This window comes from Scyliorhinus canicula, chromosome 13 (genome assembly GCF_902713615.1).
Source record: "Scyliorhinus canicula chromosome 13, sScyCan1.1, whole genome shotgun sequence".
In the NCBI taxonomy this organism is placed as follows: domain Eukaryota; kingdom Metazoa; phylum Chordata; class Chondrichthyes; order Carcharhiniformes; family Scyliorhinidae; genus Scyliorhinus; species Scyliorhinus canicula.
The window spans coordinates 132,173,898-132,194,081 of NC_052158.1; the positions used below are offsets into that span (position 1 = coordinate 132,173,898).

At 48.3% G+C, this 20,184-nt stretch overlaps 1 protein-coding gene across 3 annotated transcripts in view; it reads left to right on the plus strand.

Annotated features, from left to right (window-relative positions):
• Positions 1–20,184, plus strand: part of LOC119976430 (very long-chain specific acyl-CoA dehydrogenase, mitochondrial-like) — a 135,645-nt gene that overhangs the window by 106,881 nt on the left and 8,580 nt on the right. For all 3 annotated transcript variants that reach the window (XM_038816961.1, XM_038816962.1, XM_038816963.1), the window contains exons 11-17: positions 2,360–2,446; positions 10,398–10,460; positions 10,795–10,896; positions 12,057–12,154; positions 14,410–14,482; positions 16,778–16,850; positions 18,204–18,276. In XM_038816961.1, the coding sequence (XP_038672889.1) occupies positions 2,360–2,446; positions 10,398–10,460; positions 10,795–10,896; positions 12,057–12,154; positions 14,410–14,482; positions 16,778–16,850; positions 18,204–18,276 (569 nt within the window). The remainder of the gene's footprint in view (positions 1–2,359; positions 2,447–10,397; positions 10,461–10,794; positions 10,897–12,056; positions 12,155–14,409; positions 14,483–16,777; positions 16,851–18,203; positions 18,277–20,184) is intronic.

Below are 20,184 nucleotides of genomic sequence, written 5' to 3' on the forward strand. Positions count from 1 at the left end.
CTATGTTGATCCCAAGGCTATACCAAAATACTTAAGAGCATGACCAGTCCTATCCTAGAAAGTAGGAGTTGAACTTGAATGGAAAACCTTGGAATAATAAGACCCGTGCAATTCACGGAGTGGGCCACACCCGTTGTTACTGTCTTCAAACCTGACAAATATGTCCGTCTTTTGCGGGAATTGCAAATTGCAAAGTCACAGTCAACAGGCTCTCGAAACTGGACAGGTACCCCATTCCATGCATAGAGGACATATATTCCAAACTAATAGGTGGCCAGACCATCAGAAAATTAGATATGAGCCTCGCCTACCTCCAGCTCAAACTAGATGAAATATCCCGTAAATACATCACCTCAACACACATAGGGCCTGTATGAGTACACAGGCCTGCCGTTTGAAGTCTCATCAGCATGTGCCCTATTTCAGTGAGTTATGGAAAAGTTCCAAGGATTGCCCTAGGTGGCGGTGTACCTCGATGACATTTTGATGACAGTGACTACAGAGCAAGAGCACCTAGCAAATTTGGATGAGGTCTTAGAACATAGAACATAGAACATAGAACACTACAGCGCAGTACGGGCCCTTCGGCCCTCGATGTTGCGCCGACCTGTGAAACCATCTGAAGCCTATCTGACCTACACTATTCCATTTTCATCCATATGTCTATCCAGTGACCACTTAAATGCCCTTAAAGTTGGCGAGTCTACTACTGTTGCAGGCAGGGCGTTCCACACCCCTACTACTCTCTGAGTAAAGAAACTGCCTCTGACATCTGTCCTATATCTATCATCCCTCAATTTAAAGCTATGTCCCCGTGGTCTTATGGTCTTATGGCAGTTTTTGAACACAGGGGTACATCTTAAACGAGAAAAGTGTGTCTTCCAAGTGAGCAGGGTAACCTATTTAAGATACCAAGTGGGCAAGAAAGATCTTCACCCCGTTCAGGACAAGGTCAAAGTTATTAAGGAAGCCCCTATCCCACGAAATACCAGGGAATTGAAATCCTTCCTTGGACTGGTCACTTATTGTGGGAAATTCATCCGAAACCTGACCTCTCTGCTGTTGAAGAAATACCAGAAATGGTTTTGGCAGGTGCAACAGGAAGAGGCCTTTGAGAAAGTAAAATGGCAGCTATTATCATTTAATGTATTGGCTCATCATTATTCTAAGAAGGAGCTCATAATGACATGTGACATCTCTCCCTATGGAGTTGGGGTGGTAATCTCGCATTGTTGGGAAGATGGCAGAATCTCACCCAATGGGGACCAACTGGAGTGACTTTAAAACCTGTAATCCAGACCCGCTCCGGTATTCCTGATGGTCCCGAGCTGGGAGGCAAGCTTTGGACGTCATGGCATCGGCTTCTTTTTGTTCCGAGAATAAACCTGAGTTTTTTTATAGCCTTACCTTGGTGGAGTTATTACACACACCTTCAAAGCGAGTTAGCAAGTTTGATTGGCAAGACCCACCCTATAATCTATATTATTTCTACAAAAGTCTCAGATGCATCTTATTTAGCCTATGATTTATTTACCCTCTCACAACTGTGTGACATGTTGGGAGTAATGTGAAGAATGTCACAACTTATCTGTGAAATAGGTTCCATCTACTTCCCTTTCCAGATCAATTAAGTTACCTATCAACTCCCTGATCATTTCAGAAGTTGCCACTTTTTGGTTGTTGTGCATCAGCAGTCAGTTGTTTTATCAAAGTATGGTGCGCACTGCAAACATTTTCATTCAGAATAAATGTAAAAGGTGCATTTCAATCAAGAATACTATTGCAGTAGAGGAGTTGCAATTTACAATTGTGATCGCCGTAACGCCTTGCCACATAAAGCCGCAAAGAATCTTAGCAAACTTGGGTGTCAGGTGGCATGGCTTAACTGTCAGGTGCAATTTGGCCCTTGTGATTTTTTCTCCATTTGTACAGAATTCCAGAGGAGATTCATCCCACTGAACTAATTTGTTTTTCTTTTTAATAAATTTTGAGTACTCAATTCATCTTTTCCAATTTAGCGTGGCCAGTCCATCTACCCTGCACTTCTTTGGGTTGTGGTGGTGAAACCCACGCAAACACGGGGGGAATGTGCAAACTCCACACAGATAGTGACCCGGCCCAGGATCGAACCTGGGACCGCGGCGCTTTGAGGCAGCAGTGCTAACCACTGCGCCACCGTGTTGCCCAAAACTAATTTGATTTTTAAAAGGTTTAAGTATTTCTTTTTGGGCTTGACAAGAGTAAAGAGTCTATACTAAATGCACAATTCCATTATAAGCTTTCATAAGTAAAAGGTCTAACTGTGAAGTAATTCATGACATAATACTTTCCTTACTGAAGCTCATGTGTATTTCTGCAGTCGATGGCTTATATGGTCAGTGGAAATATGGATGCAGGCGCAAGTGAATTCCAGATTGAAGCTGCAATTAGCAAAGTCTTTGCTTCAGTGAGTATTGGCATAAGGAAGTGCTGTTTTGATGGTGTCTTGTTGCAATTCTTATTACCTATATTCCTTTGTTACAAAACTTTTTTATTTGCTTGGTCCATCCTGAAGCTACATTCTAGAATGTACTAAAATGAATCTTTGATAAAGACAACCATGCCAGAGCACATAATGATGGCAGAGTAGTGATTTGTGTTTTCCATTTGCTGCAGAGTGAGTTCCTGAGCTCAGTTACACCGCTGGGGAAGGGTGTTGAGCTTGAACCAGGAATTTCTTCAAAGGGACTGAGAAGAAGGCAAAGATGCCTCCTGGTAGTCAGTTAAAGAGCAGGACTCGAATCCAACCTCACAATGAGTGGGGTGATATTTTACCTGAGAAAACAAAGGGAAGAATAAAATGTAAACAAGAAAGAGGGGGCGGGATTCTCCAATAATGGGGCTATGTCTCCACTCCAGCGTCAAAACGTGGTTGTTTCTCTCTGGACTTTACGGAAGAAAGTCCAGAGTGATTCTCCTGCCTGAAGGCGGTTAGCAGGGCCCCGAAGTACTCCTTGCAGCTCTGGCTGACGATACGGGAGCCTGCACTTCTGGTCGGGAGTCCACGCACGCGCACGGCGGTGGCCTACGGCAGCCTCCCTGTGCGACATGGCGGACTCACGCCGCGGACTGGCCCTGGAAATATAGGCCTCCCCGAGATCGCGCGCTCCTGTGGATCGGTGGCCCCCAATTGCTAACGTGGCCATCCGTGAGGACCCCCCCCCTCCCCGATGAAGGATCCCCCCCCACCAGGGCAGCCGCGGACTGACTCCGCAGCCGCCACAGGCCGTTCCCGACAGGCAAAACGTGGTTAGAACCACACCGTCGGGAACTCGGCCAGTTTTCGGCGGAGAATCGGCGTGGGGGCCTCTGTCAATGGTCCCTACCCGTGACGAGTAGACCACGCGCGTGCGCAATTCTCGGCAATTTTTTGGTGACCGAAGAATCGCAGGAGCGGTGTCGCGCCGGTTTTTGCCGTCAACGTCCATTCTCCGCCCCCGCGCCGATCGCGATCTCTGAGCGTAGGCTCAGCAAATTCCGACCATGATTTGGCACTGTCTCTCAATCAAATCTTGCTCATTTCCAAACTCATTTCGAAACAGCGCTCTGGATGTACCTGCACCAAGTACTGGAATATTCAAGATGATGACTCACCACCACTTTCTCAAGGGTAATTAGGGAAAGGCAATAAATACTGGCATTGTCAGTAACATCCAGATACCATGAAAAAACGGCAAGCTTTATCATGAGAAATTTCCAGTTTTGTTTGTTATTATTCTTTCATGGATTGGAACCATCACTGTCTAGACCAGCAGTTGTTGCCCATCCCTAACTGCCCTTGAGAAGGTGCTGCTTAGCCACCTTCTTCAAGCACTGCAGCCCATCTGGCGCAGATACACCCATTTCCTATTAGAAAGGGAATTCAAGGATTTTGATCCAGTGACAGTGAAGGAACAATGATATATTTCTAAGTCAGAATGGTGTGTGACTTGAAGGGGAACTTCCAGGTGGTGGTGTTCCCATGTGTCTATAGCCTTAGATGGTGGAGATTGGAAGGGTCAGTGTGATGATATGATCTGCATACTCGTCTGCCATTGGGCCAGAACGTCGGCTTACCATTGGCCCTGGTCGGTCATGTGCCTCTCGACCGATTGGCCGAGAGGCTGAGTTAACCACGCCTCTATCAACGAGGTATAAATGCTCAGAAGCCTGACGATCGTCCCTTTCCACTGTAGACGATCGCCAGGCTGTGTTCTAGTTAATTAAAGCCTGACATTGGTAAATCACTCGCCTCGCGTGCAATCGATGGTGCATCAATTTAATTAACTACAACTTTGAAGATGGAGTTCCGCATCAAGCCCGAATGCCTCCGCATCAGCCCGCAAACTCCGAACTCTACAGAACTTTTCAAACTCTGGCTGACTTGCCTCGAAGGGTTCCTGGCATCTACAACCACCCCCCCCCACCGGGGCACAGAAGCTGCACGTCCTCCACTCCAGCGTGGGTATTGATGCTTACTCAATAATCGAAGACGAAACAGATTATGATGACGCTATACGGAAGCTAAAAGGACAATTCCTCAAACCGATCAACAGGGTATTCGCTCGACATCTGCTGGCCACCAGAAAGCAGGTCCCCGGTGAGTCTCTAGACCAATACGCCCGGGCCCTCTGTGCCCTGGGGAGAGGTTGCGCCTGTGAAGCGGTGTCCGCTACAGAGCACATGGAGCTACTCGTCAGAGACGCTTACGTGGCTGGGATGCTGTCTCCCGTGATCCGCCAGCGGATGCTGGAAAGAGACGAACTCAGTTTAACGGAGACACTGACTCTCTCCGCCTCCCTGGAGGTCGCAGATCTAAGCGCTCGCACCTATGACCCTGGCCAGGCCGCCTCCTGGCACGCTTCCCACCAGCTACCCACCGCTCCCGGCCTCCCTCAGGCTTGTGCCGCGGGGCGCCCCGATAAATCCGCGGGGCCCCGCTGCTACTTTTGTGGGTACGCTAAGCACCCTCGCTCGCGCTGCCCAGCCCGCTCCGCCCTCTGTAAGAGCTGCGGGAAGAAGGGCCACTACTCCACGGTCTGTCAGGCCAAATCGCTGGCTGCAGCGCTTCTGGAAGCTGCACAGCACTCTCCCCCCCTCCCCCAGGCCTCTGCGAACGGCCTGTGTGCCTCTCTCTCTCCCCCAGGGCCCCTCCAGCCGCTCCCGACTCGCGCCCCGCCGGCCGACATGCGCACCTCCCCGGCCCCTCCAGGCCTCTGCCTGCCCGCCACGCACGTTTCTCCCCCCCGCCCCCGGGCCCCGGCGCCCGACCGGCTCGCCTCTCCAGGCCCCCCTGGTCCCTGCCTGCCCGCAGCGGCCCTGCTTCCCCCGCTCCCGGACCCCGGCTCCCCCCACCCCCACCCCCGGGCCCCGGCGCCCGACCGGCTCGCCTCTCCGGGCCCCCCCGGTCCCTGCCTGCCCGCAGCGCGACTCGGCTCCCCCCGCCCCCGGCCCCCCGCACCCGGCCCGCGCGCCTTACCTCCTCCCACAGCTGATGCACCTAGCCGGCGTCCTGGAGCCGGCTTCCGCATCCCCACAGCTGATGCACCTAGCCGGCGTCCTGGAGCCGGCCTCCGCATCCCCACAGCTGATGCACCTAGCCGGCGTCCTGGAGCCGGCTTGTGCATCCCCACAGCTGATGCACCTAGCCGGCGTCCTGGAGCCGGCTTCCGCATCCCCACAGCTGATGCACCTAGCCGGCGTCCTGGAGCCGGCTTGTGCATCCCCACAGCTGATGCACCTAGCCGGCGTCCTGGAGCCGGCTTGTGCATCCCCACAGCTGATGCTTGTTACTCACCTCCTGGAGCCGGCCTGCGCGCCTCTCCGCTCACAGCGCCGGCAACGCTAGCTCCGCCTCCAGCGGCCACGAGGGCTTCCTGGGCGCCGCCATCTTGGGGTGCCGACCCCACGTGCGGGTCCTGGGCGCCGCCATCTTGGGGCCCCGACCCCAAGTGCGGGTCCTGGGCGCCGCCATCTTGGGGAACAGACGTCACCTGGGGATCCTGGCCACCGGCTTCCACATCTGCCACGCAAGGTCCCTCCAGCATGGAATCGGACAGCGACGACGGATTTTCTCCACGGCTCGCGGCCGTTCACCCCACATATGGATCCTGGCCACCGACTTCCACATCTGCCATGCAAGGTCCCTCCAGCATGGAATCGGACAGCGACGACGGATTTTCTCCACGGCTCGCGGCCGTTCAACTCGACCAGTCTCATCCACGCACGCTCGCCAAAACGACTACGCTGATCCACCTCAACGGCCACAAGACGGACTGCCTGCTGGACTCCGGGAGCACGGAAAGCTTCGTTCACCCTGACACGGTAAGACGCTGCGCGCTCCCTGTCCATCCCGTAACACGCAAAATCGGTTTAGCCTCAGGTTCGCACTCCGTCCACATCACCGGGTGCTGCATCGCGGACCTCACGGTCCAAGGGAAGGTTTTTAAAAATTATAAATTCCTTGTCCTCCCTGACCTTTGCGCACCGGCACTCCTAGGACTGGACTTCCAGTGCAACCTGCAGAGCTTGACTTTTCAATTCGGCGGCCCTATACCCCCCCTCACTGTCTGCAGCCTCGCGTCCCTCAAAGTAGACCCTCCCTCCCTGTTTGCTAACCTCACCCCCGATTGCAAACCCGTCGCCACACGGAGCAGACGGTACAGCGCCCAGGACCGATCCTTCATCAGGTCCGAGGTCCAGAGGTTGCTGACGGAAGGGGTCATCGAGGCCAGCAACAGTCCCTGGCGAGCCCAAGTGCTGGTGGTCCGGACGGGGGAGAAAAACCGGATGGTCATCGATTATAGCCAAACCATCAATCGGTTTACGCAACTGGACGCGTATCCTCTCCCCCGTATCTCTACCATGGTAAACGAGATCGCGAGATACAAGGTCTTCTCAACTGTGGACCTTAAGTCCGCTTACCACCAGCTCCCCATCCGCGCGAGTGACCGACTGTACACCGCGTTCGAGGCTGACGGGCGCCTCTACCACTTCCTTAGGGTTCCGTTTGGCGTCACGAATGGGGTCTCGGTCTTCCAAAGGGAGATGGACCGAATGGTCGACAAGTACGGATTACGGGCTACCTTCCCGTACCTTGATAATGTCACCATCTGCGGCCACGACCAGCAGGACCATGACGCCAACCTCCAGAAATTCCTCCAAACCGCAAAACTCCTTAACCTCACGTACAATAAGGATAAATGCGTGTTCAGCACCGACCGCCTAGCCATCCTCGGCTATGTAGTGCGTAACGGAGTGATAGGCCCCGACCCCGAACGCATGCGCCCCCTGATGGAACTCCCTCTCCCCAATACCCCCAAATCTCTCAAACGCTGCCTGGGGTTTTTCGCATACTACACCCAATGGGTTCCCAACTACGCGGACAAGGCCCGTCCCCTCATGCAAACCACGACCTTCCCACCGTCGACGGAGGCCTGTCAGGCCTTTAGCCGCATCAAAGCGGACATCGCAAAGGCCACGATGCGCGCCATCGACGAGGCCCTCCCCTTCCAGGTCGAGAGCGACGCATCTGAAGTAGCTCTGGCGGCCACCCTGAACCAAGCGGGCAGACCCGTGGCCTTCTTCTCCAGAACCCTCCAGGCTTCCGAACTCCGCCACCCCGCTGTGGAAAAGGAAGCCCAGGCCATAGTCGAAGCCGTGCGACATTGGAGGCACTATTTGGCCGGCAGGAGGTTTACCCTCCTCACAGACCAACGGTCAGTAGCCTTCATGTTTGATAATGCACAAAGGGGCAAGATCAAAAATGACAAGATTTTACGGTGGCGGATCGAGTTGTCCACGTACAACTATGATATCTTGTATCGTCCTGGGAAGCTCAATGAGCCTCCTGATGCCCTGTCCCGCGGTACCTGCGCCAGCGTGCAGATAGACCGCCTCCGCTCCCTCCACGCGGACCTCTGCCATCCAGGGGTGACCCGCCTATACCACTTCATTAAGGCCCGCAACCTGCCCTACTCTATCGAGGAAGTCAGGACAGTAACCCGTGACTGCCACATCTGCGCCGAGTGCAAACCGCACTTCTACCGCCCCGAGCGCGCACACCTGATCAAAGCATCCCGCCCCTTTGAACGTCTCAGCATTGACTTCAAGGGGCCCCTTCCCTCTAACAACCGCAACATTTACTTCCTGGCGGTTGTCGACGAACACTCCCGCTTCCCCTTTGCCATTCCCTGTCCCGACATGACCACATCAACCGTCATTAAGGCCCTACTCTCCATCTTCTCGCTGTTTGGCTACCCCGAGTACATTCACAGCGACCGGGGGTCCTCATTTATGAGCGACGAGCTGCGTCAATTCCTGCTTGACAGGGGCATCGCCTCTAGCAGGACGACCAGCTATAACCCTCGGGGTAACGGACAGGTCGAGCGGGAGAATGGTACCATCTGGAAGACCATACTACTGGCCCTCCGGTCTAGAAATCTCCCTATTTCCCGATGGCAAGAGGTGCTCCCCGATGCGCTGCACTCTATCCGCTCACTGCTCTGTACTGCTACTAATCAGACACCTCATGAACGTCTTCTTGTTTTCTCCAGGAAGTCGTCCTCCGGATCCCCTCTCCCGACGTGTCTGGTCACCCCCGGGCCCATCTTGCTCCGGAAGCATGTGCGGGTGCACAAGTCCGACCCGTTGGTGGAGCATGTCCAGTTACTCCACGCTAACCCGCAGTACGCGTATGTGGAGTACCCTGACGGTCAGCAGGACACGGTCTCCCTCCGGGACCTGGCACCCGCCGCCGTGCAGCCCCCCCCCACCACAGACCCCCCCTCCCCTTTTTCACCCCAGCACCCCACTCAGCTTCCCCATCCCTCATCCATGGCGTCTCCGCGGCCAGCTCAGGTGACGGAGACTACTCGAGGTCTATCGCTCCCGGACTCCAGGACATCAGCAGGACCATCAGCCGATCCGACGACACCTCCTCCACTACGGCGCTCGGCCAGGACGTCAAGGACCACCAAACGACTGATCGAATCCTTCTAGAGTTCTACGGTCCCATGGACTTCCTTTTGTAAATATTGTTATGTCTGGGCCAGTGGCAAGCCCCCAAATTCGACAAGGGTACGGAGAGAAAATTATTCTCCCGACGGCTACTCATATCATCAGTTCTTCCCCCCCCCCCACCCCGGGTCTCGTTCACACCCCCCCCCCCCCCCCCCCCCCCCCCCCCCCCCCCCGCCTTCCTTCTCCGTAAGGGGTGAATGTGATGATATGATCTGCATACTCATCTGCCATTGGGCCAGAACGTCGGCTTACCATTGGCCCTGGTCGGTCATGTGCCTCTCGACCGATTGGCCGAGAGGCTGAGTTAACCACGCCTCTATCAACGAGGTATAAATGCTCAGAAGCCTGACGATCGTCCCTTTCCACTGTAGACGATCGCCAGGCTGTGTTCTAGTTAATTAAAGCCTGACATTGGTAAATCACTCGCCTCGCGTGCAATCGATGGTGCATCAGTCAGTTGAAGGAACCTTGGTTGATTCCTGCACCTTGTATATGTGTACAGCTGCTGCCACTGTGCACCAGTGGTGGATGGAGTGAATGCTAAAATTGGTGGATGGAGTGCCGATCAAGCGGGCTGCTTTGTCCTGGATGACGTTTAGCTCTTGAGTGTTGTTGGAGCTGCACTTATCCAGGCAAGGGGAGAGTATTCCATCATATGCCTGAGTATTCCATCATATGCCTGTATTAGCCATCTGATGGCTAATACATATTCAAGAGTCAGGAGATGAGTTACCAGAGAATTCCCAGCTTCTGAGCTGTCTTGTAGCTACAATATTTACATGGCTTGCCCACTTCAGTTTCTGGTCAGTGGTAACCCCAGCATGATGGTAATGCATGATTCAACAATGATAATGCCACTGAATGTTAAGTTAGATTCTGTCTTGTGGGAGAAGATTGCCTGACATTTGACACAAATGTTGCATATACAGATCATAGAATATTTACAATAAAATTGTAATTGTTTAAGATAGACCTCTTTGTATATCAAATAAGGTTTCCTCTTTTTAAAGATAAAACATGAATTATGTGTAGCTTTGGCAATATCTAGGAGCCCTTTGGGAAATGAGACTTCGGTCAGGGAGAGTACCGATGGTGTTTGAACTTACCAACCTGTGATTGGCTTTGCATATCTCATTTAGGACCCACTGTGCTATTTGTCCAGTTCATCTCCAATACCCTTACACTAGGTGAGTGCAAACCCTGATGAAATTATTGAGAGAAGCTCTGGCAGATATCACAGCAAGAAATTATCATTTTGAATGAAATATTTGAAGAGTTAAATCACATATTGAAAATAAATGATCAATGAAAACTTTTCTGTCCAGATATCAAGTCCATTCTTTTCATTTTCTCTCCAGGAGGCTGCTTGGTATGTGACTGATGAATGTATTCAGATCCTAGGAGGAATGGGATATATGCAGGTACTGTAGGGGTTTATATAGTGGTTCTGGATACTGTGTGACCTAAATGTATGTGCTGACTACAATGTACAACAATACTGTACGATGCATGAATTTCCTACTTTCATGAGGGAACTGTAGAAGTTTTATGAAGCTACTGTAGGGGGCGAATAGGAGGTAACAATGATGGTTATTTGCAGAATTACCTATTCTTGTCTTTCGGTACGACACACTATTAGATAAAAAATATCTAAGAGTTGAAATCTACAGATACAAATAGAATACATGTATATGCTTGTACCCAGCATGTCTGTTTGTGCTACATACATATTTTTACTTCTTTGCCATTCTATAGGAAACAGGTATAGAGAGAGTGATGCGAGATCTGCGCATATTCCGTATCTTTGAGGGCACCAACGACATTCTCCGATTGTTTATTGCACTAACTGGTATTCAAGTAAGTTGTGACTGCTTACACAATGTGGTAATATTATAACAAGGAATACAACTACCTAGCCATGCAAATTAATGTGTAATGCTCTTTAGTTCTCCTATCCATCCAATGTAGGACAATTCACATGGATCTTTTGTTCACTGCCCCTCCTGACTGAATCTTTCTCAGTGTTACTCTTAAATTAAGGGGCAATGTAGCGTGGCCAATCCACCTAGCCTGCACATCTTTGGGTTGTGGGGGTGAGACTCACGCAGACACGGGGAGTATGTGCAAACTCCACACGGACAGTGACCCGGGGCCGTGATTGAACCCGGGTCCTCAGTGCCGTGAGGCAGCAGTGCTATCCACTGCGCCACCGTGCCGTCCGCCATGTTACTCTGTATCAAGCCACTGCTAAGCGTGCAAGAGCAGCTTGACTTATATTCACCTTAAATTTAATTCCAAAACTCATACCCTTATCTTACATCTGTTGGCAAAACTAAGATCAGGAACCTGCCGTGTAATGGATTATTACCAGTAAAAACTTGATTCGCCTTATACTATTTATTACTGGATCAATGTCATTATGTGTCCCTCTATGTGGGAGTTGTGATTAATGTTCCTTTTTTGAGCTTATTCAAAGAATAGTATTTTCAATGTGGTGTTTCTATATTATTGTTGAGAGGTTGGTATCTGGTCAGTCTGGTATCCTTGATGGTTTGAATTAATTTCTACCAGTGATTTATCATATAACAAGCCTGTGCTGCAAACTCCAAAAGGCAGGTTAGCTGCTTGGAGAAGACACTAAAAACGTGCCGCACCTTCTGGTGAGCGATAATTAGACAGCAAGACACCACTGCTGAAACTGTTTCACTTCTTCAACAGCCTTTTAGAAAACAATAGTGTTTTGGCAGAAATCTGGAGGTTAGTTGTTATTAGATTAGCGATATTATGTGCAAGGTGTATGCAAATCCAGAAGAGCAGATCAAAAGATGATGAAAAGTTAAGCTTTACTTTTTTAAAAAGCACCAAATTTCAGCTTCCCTTATTTCAAGTTGTATTCTTATCAAACGAGTAAGCAGGCAGTCAGTGTCTGCCGTAGATTGATGAACTGTATCAGTGAATTCTGAATGAAATGTGCTCACTGATTTTTTTTTAAATGTTTCTGAATACTGGTGTAACAGAAAACTGGAGATTACTTTAAAAGACTGCAGATGATCATGAAGAACCCATTGAGTGATCCGGGAGCACTAATGGAGCAAATCTTCAAAAGAGCTAAGCGGTATTGTGAGTTCTGTTGAGTAACCTTATAATTAAGAGAGTTTAGACCCCCAACTGGGAGATCCAAGGTCAAATCATTGAATTTGAATTTAAGCGTTCAGAAAATGTAATTTTTCTTGGTGTTGTCTGTTTGTCATGGATGGAGCTGGTGGAGGTGTTAGATTCTCTATTGCTGAGATGGTTATTGGCTGGAACCTGTGTGGCAGAAGAGTTACTTATTATTTAAATTTCACCTAATTACTACTTCCTGAAATTTGGTGACATACTCCAAAGTGGATTTTGTTCCTTCACCTTGGGTCTTAATTTAAGGGGGAAAAAAGAACAATTCATTTTGTATTATTGTGATAGCATGTCCCTTTAAAGGAGGGGGGGGGCAGATCCTGGATGGTCATGTGACCGATTGGCCAATTGGGTCAGAGCACATGGAACCCCGAGGGGCTGAGTGCGGTGTTCCCAGTTAGGTGTTCCCAGTTAGTTGAGATTTTGGAATCGTGGAACATGGTAGCCTTTTAGCTTATTCTCTGTATATAGTTATTTACTTTAATAAACCGTTATTCGTTAATCAACTTGGTGGTCGCCAGCCTGTCAGGATATTACATTAGCGACAAGGGTGGGATAAAAGGCTATCATGTTCCAAGACTCCAAACATCCTAACTGGGAAACCCGCGTTCATTCCCCAGGGTTCATGTCATAGTGCTCTGACCGAATTGGGCGATCAGATCACATGACCTTTCAGGAACTCACCCCCAACCCCCCCAAAAGGGGCATGCTACCACAACTATGATATATAGATATCAGTGTTATCTCCTGTAACTTTGCAAAAGAACAAATTCAAATTGGTTACAGTTGAGTTCATATGTGTTTATTTATCTTTCAATTCCTACTGATAAAATAAATGTAAAATGTAATCATTTACACAGCTGATATGCTACAGCAACTGTATATCTCGGTGCCAGTTCTTGCATTCAATACAATGTCTGCCCTTCAGACTGCGTCTATTCAGTTCCTCATTTTATTCAGCAGGAGTCACCCTTTACTGGCTATGTGATGTCTTGCGCTAAGGATATTTTGTGTGCTCCTGCAGCTTGTGGGATAGCTTTATCAACAGTGGAACTGTTCATGTGATATCGCTGTTACTAAATTAATTTTGCGAGGACAAATTCTTCAACTAAATAATTTTAAAATTCCAATAGTATTTCAACGATCCAGCAGCAAAGGATCATGTCGTCATTTAACTGATTATTACGATGTGACCATTTTTGGAAAATCTTCCTAATCTACTTAATTAGCTTGTTTGTCAACAATGTAATCACAGTTTTGATGCTAAATAAATACAAATAGTGGGCGTTTGCCATTAGGTTTCTTGCCTTCCTACATGAGCCTGGGAGGAAATTCAAGACTCATTAACAAATCTTCCATCAAGTTAAAATTTACTAGCAAAATATGTCTTATTTTAAATAGCTGACACATGCAGTCAAGTGTTGACACCTTGAGAATAATTGAACATTTCAAACTCTATTACGTGAGTCCCATTGAGAGGAACCGCTGATAAAACTTGGTTCTGTTTGAACAACCCGGGGCAGGAATGGAGGACAGGAGCAATGGAGATGGATATCAGCGATGGCGTTTAATGACTGTTGTCATTTTTCCTCTCGTTTGTTGATGCAGCTACTTCGTTAAAAATCTGAATTATTTAGCCAACAGGAAGCAGAAATTCCCAAGAGTCAAGTTGCAGAATCATAGAATCACTACAGCGCAGAAGGAGGCAATTCGGCCCATCGAGTCTGCAACCCTTCACATCTTTGAACTTTGGAAGTGTTACATCACTGATACAATTCTATTTTTTAATAAATTTGGAACATCCACTTACTTTTTTTCCAATTAAGGGGCAATTTAGTGAGGCCAATACACCTAACCAGCACATCTTTGGGTTGTGGGGGGGTGAAACCCTCGCAGACACGAAGAGAATGTGCAAACTCCACACGGACAGTGACCCAGGGCTGGGATTCGAACCCGGGTCCTCAGCGCATAGTCCCAATGCTAACTGCACCACCGTGCTGCCCCTTCAGATACAATTCTGAAAACAATTTTATTTGCCATATTCTGCCATAATTATTAAGGGTTATTTTTTCTTGCTCATGACAAGAGAGTAAAGAGATGAAAAATGTGGATCATATTGTCTCATTTGTAGCATGCAGGAGTTATCTTTTTTTCTTGGGTATTATAGTATTTTAATCTCCTCTATCTATTCCACAGAAAACTAGGCATGTCCACTGGTCTATCACTAACGAATGTAATACATCCTGATCTGACGGCGAGTGGGGATTTGGTAATGATTTCTACTTATGCAATCAATACAATATTAGCTGAAGGGACTGTTAGGACTGTGAATATTTCTTAGGGAAGACCAATTCTCGGACCAGCATACACTGAACGTCTATCTTGGTTGCCTTAGGGGTAGTTCATTTTGAGACAGGACCACCTGATTCTGTGAACACTGTGATCGAGAAATTCCTCTTGGCTGCTCCTGCTTGATTGAGCACCATTACTTATCTGAAAGTATGGCGCAAGCTGAGTGGGGACCAGCTTTGAGCAATTTCTTGGTCCACTTTTTACATTTATCTTTATTTCGTGTATCATGCAAAGTGGAAAAGTGTTTTTTATATCTGAGAACTCTATAAAATTAGCATTCCTACTTTAAAAAAATTCCCACCTCTAGTACATGAAAACCGCTCCACCTCTCCACCTCTTTCTCCATCTTTGAAACACTTCTTAAAACCGACCTCTCTTGCTGAGGTTTTTCGTCATCTGTCCTAATATCTTCTTCTGTAGCCTGGTTGAAATTCTGTTTAGTAGCACTCCTGTGATGCTCTTTGCAATGTTTCACTACATTACAGCCCTTTATAAAACACAGTTTGTTGCTGTTATTGATACATCTACTGTCAATACAACCTAAGGTCCTCAATTTAGCCCTCAGAAGGACTGATTAAATTCTGACACACACTGGCACTCCTGTTTCTTGCGGGGTAATCAGCAGAATTCTTATTCAAACTTCTTAACTCATTGATTGCAAGTGAAGCCTCTCTCACTTGTTAACACCCGATTGAAACATATCCACTGTACAGTGAACAGAATCCAGCTTGGCCTCAGATGTAACACATAGGTGTCAGAACCACGCTGACCTCATGCCAGAATGAATTTTAATGGACAGTCTACCTTCCTTCTAAAAATAACTGGTCTATTTTCTCCATTAAAGTCCACAGACGACAAACACCCTGGCTGATCTGTCGATCAAAGAGCCTTGCTGGTATCTTTCTGTCACTTTATTCCAAACTTTGATTTTTAGTTTTATTAGGAAAAAATATCACTAAGTTTAATTTATTCAAAAACAAACAGTCACTTGCCATATAGAATACATTTTGATGAGTGATGCTTAGTGTGTTGCCTTGAGGCAAGTAAGGCATGGGGCAGGATTTTCTGCCCCTCTCCGTGGGGACAGAGGCAGCTCGGCATTGGCCACTGGTGGGACCTTTTGGTACCAATGTCTATGGCATTGTGCGTGGCTCACCCACCCATGCCAGCAAACCCGCTGTGGGGGGCGGGGGGGTTTGCCTTCGGCGGGACTGGCAGGTCTCACTGGCAGGAAGAGCTGGAAAATCCCGCCCATATACAATTCAATGTCTGCTTTAAAATAACACAGGCAAGGAACCAAGAGAGTACAGAATGAAAATCTGGGCCTTTGAATTTGAAGTCATAAAAGTCATTAAAGGCAGATAACACCGGCATTTTGAGACTTCAAGCAATGGAATTCTGCATCTGTGACGAATGCAAGCTATCTTTTACCTAATCTTGAGTTTGTTATGCTCATTTTGGTCTGCCAGATGGGAATGATGGGCGGGATTCTGTGATCCTGAGGGCTAAGTGTTGATGCCGTTGGAAACGCCGTCGCATTTCTCGATGGCGTCAGCACGGCACTGGAGCGATCCACACCGCTCCAGCTGCTGATCCTGGCGTGAACTGGGTGCCATGGGGTCCGCGCATGAACAGTGGCACCGGCGCCAACACGTACATGCGCAGTGGCTCCCTTCTCCGCGCCGGCCCTGATGCAACATGGCACAGGGCTACAGGGGCCGGCGCGGAAGAAAGGAGGCCCCCAGCCAGAGAGGCCAGCCCACCAATCGGTGGGCTCCGAATGCAGGCCAGGCCAGACCGGAGGCCCCCCCCCGGTGTAGGACCCCCCCTCCCCCTACAGGTCGCCCTGGAACCTTCCATGCCGAGGTCATGCCGGCTGAGAGCAGGTGTGAACAGCGCCGGCAGATTTCGGGTTTTTTACGACAGCTGCTCGGCCCAACCCGGGCCGAGAATCGGCGGGGCGGCCGCGTAAAGTGGCCCCTGACCGGCGCCGCACCAACCACGCAGGTGTCACTGCCGCTGAACGGAGAATCGCATCCCGGCGACAGGGCAGCGTGGCGTTATTCGTGCTGGTCGCGGGGATTCTCCAGCCCGGCCCCGGCTGAGAGAGTCCCGCCCCCCCCCCGTGTTTCCCAGTACTAAATTCTCCCACCTTTTTGAGCACCTCCATTTGAACAATTTTCAAGCTAACGATGGCCTTTATGTTTGACAGGTGGTGAAAGCTGTTGAACACTTTGGAACATCCATTGAAGATCTGCTATTGAAGTACAGGAAGAAAATAATAAGTACGTGTGTTGCTGCTTTCTAAGCACCCACATCACATAGAAATTGTGTGTGGGAGGAAATACAGTTTTCCTGTGGTCCTCACAATGGGGACACCAACCTTGAAAGAGGTTTGCGTGCGTTTTCACCCAAGGCCTTTCCAAACCGCCCAAAAGCCACACATAGTGACTTGGTGAAGGAAAATTATTTTGCCAGCAAAACAAAAATTCACATCCAAATCACACCTGCATCAGGAGTTCGGCCCCAGAAATGTGAACATGGCGGTATTGAGGACGAGGGTGTTCCTGAACTGCTGCTTGACATCTCACCTCTTCATCAAAACAACAAAATGCGGAAAATCTGGTTGAATAATACTTTTTCTGTTTAATTATGCATCATTTTCTTTGCTCTGCATGCGACACCTTTGGCTCTTCATATCATCCTCACGGTAGCATGGTGGTTAGCATCAATGCTTCACAGCTCCAGGGTCCCAGGTTCGATTCCCGGCTGGGTCACTGTCTGTGTGGAGTCTGCACGTCCTCCCCGTGTGTGCGTGGGTTTCCTCCGGGTGCTCCGGTTTCCTCCCACAGTCCAAAGATGTGCGGGTTAGGTGGATTGGCCATGTTAAATTGCCCGTAGTGTAAGGTTAATGGGGGGATTGTTGGGTTACGGGTATACGGGTTACGTGGGTTTAAGTGGGGTGATCATTGCTCGGCACAACATCGAGGGCCGAAGGGCCTGTTCTGTGCTGTACTGTTCTATTCTATCTATCCTGGCTAATTAAAATATCAATTTACTTCATGTGGAATTGAAAAGGTATTCCCACACTACAGATATCTAAGCTGTAGTGCAACAATATCTTGCCTCAGTGCCCTTGCAGACCTACGGATTTTTAAGAGAATTCAATTCATAGTACGTATTTCATAATGATTATTTAGCAGTGTTTCAGCAGTCCTCCAAAATGTGTAGCCAGATGCGGTATTTTGCCTTCGCATACTCTATTAAGTGTAGGGGACACTCCTGCAGCTCAGGGTTGTCAAAGCCTTTCGTCCTTACGGACAGCACAGCCTGGAATCTCTGCTTCCTCCTATAAATTTAAATTCACGTTAATTTGCATATACCTCAAGTTGAGCTGTCCAATTTAAGATATCAATATATTTTTCACTGACACAATTGCAGTGAGAATAGTCCTTTACCAATCTCTGAATTCCCAAACAGGACAAACCAGCCATTCAGGGAGATATAAATTCACAAAAGGTGAAGTTGCTTGAGCTTTGGGGCCAGGCCGACAAACCTTGAGGACTGTTATGATATTGAGGACTCCGGTATGGACATCCTCCTGTAAGTGTCGACAACCACTTCTTGTTGTTTTTCAGATCATCAGTTTTTATTGAAGAAAGTTGCTGATGCAGCCATTGATATTTATGCCATGACTGTGGTCCTCTCCAGGTAAACTGCTGCAACACAATTTCTGCTTAAATATACACCTCTGTTGACCATTGTTTGTCATCAATATCCAAAAGGGTCATGTCACTTATTATAAAGCTCTATTTTATCTTGTGTTTAACTGAGCTCTCTGTACTGAGTGCTTTGTCATAAATCTTTTAGTGACATGGTAGTTTGGAAAAACTATACCATAGTATTCTGCAGCTCTGAATGTTTGGCTGGCAGATATGGGATGCTAGGCAGAGATAACAATTTTGATATTGATTTATACAGTATCCAGCTTTTGGGCGCTGCTTGAACTACTAATGATAGCCAGGAAATATGTGTAGATTTCAGAGGCACGTGGTAAGCACTGCTGCCTCACAGCGCCAGGCTCCCAGGTTCAATTCTGACCTCAGGTGACCGTGTAGAGTTTGTACCTTCTCCCCCTGTGTGCGTGGGTTTCCTTCGGGTGCTTCGGTTTCCTCCCACAGTCCAAAGATGTGCATGTTAGGTGGATTAGCCATGTTAAAATTCCCCGTAGTGTCCAGGAATGTGCAGGTTAGGTGGGGTTATGGGGATGGGGCAGGGAGTGGGCCTAGGCAGGGTGCTCTTTCAGAGGTTCAGTGCAGGCTCGATGGGCCGAATGGCTTTCTGCACTGTAGGAGTAATTTCACTGTCTGCCATTTAGTTAGGACAACAAAATATGTGTCCTTTATCCATGCCTGAAACAAGAGTTTGCTTGTGCAAATAAAATACCAAATTGCTTTTTGAGGCTCCCTTTCCAAGAGACTGCCGCACCAGTGTCCACTGCACACAGAGGCGTTGGAATCACTTGCATGGCATTGACTAAGAAAGCTGAATGTGGAGCTGAGAGGGGCAGCAGTATTGCACCCAGTTTCACATTAAAAAGCGCCGATGATTGTCGCTCCCCCTCCCACCCCGCTCACAATATCACTGCTGCTGCACTTCCCTGTCTTCCCTGATCCCTGGCTCAACCCTCGAACTGCCTCCCTCCTGATTATGAACCTGAAATTCAAGTCCTGCTACTGCTTGTTTTGCAAATAGTCCAAAGTAGAATTTCACATCCTTTTGGAAGAGTCAAAGAATATCTTCTGTTGCTTAATTTGATTTCCGGATACACATGCTCTGCCTTAATAACAAATGCTCAGTAATACATTGTTCAGTTTTGTTAACAATATGCATTATTAAATGTATAATAGAGCATATGGTACAATATATTATAATCTGTTCAATGTCTGTGCTGCGTGACGATATATTTTAGGAACTGAAGTTATCCTTGATCCTGAGGGACAAGCTAAGAAGAGAGGTTTTAGATAATGCACAATGATCCCGTACCAGCCGTACGTATGAGTGCTGGGAAACATGTGGCTAAATGTGCTCGCTTGGGGATTTTGTTCCCTTTTGGGAAGATCGTGCCAAATATTTTATCATTTTCAGAGTTAGAATCAAAATAATACAGTTAAGGCACTGGTAATGCCTGGCAGTGTTTAGGGTAGATGTTCTAGAATTGTACTGCAGGATGAGGCAGACTGTTCAGTGGAGAGACCAGCCTTGTACCCCCTTGACTTAAATGTAGAAAGCTGTACATCCTAGTTTGATGATGATATAAAATGAGGTAGGAGAGAAAATAGTGTAGACCGGAGCAGAAAGCTGAAAAGGAAGATTATTAAGTGAGTACGCTAAACTGTGGCAGGTGGAATTTAACGTGGGAATGGTGGGGTCATCCACTTTGAACCAAAGAAACATATATCAGAGTATATTCTAAATCATGAGAAATAGGGAACAATGGATAAGTCATGGATGTAGGAGTTCATGTGCAGAAATCACCAGAATAAGAAGACAGGCACAAAAGGGAATTGAAAAAGTGAGTGGCATGTTCGCCTTTATTTCATGTAGACTGGAATACAA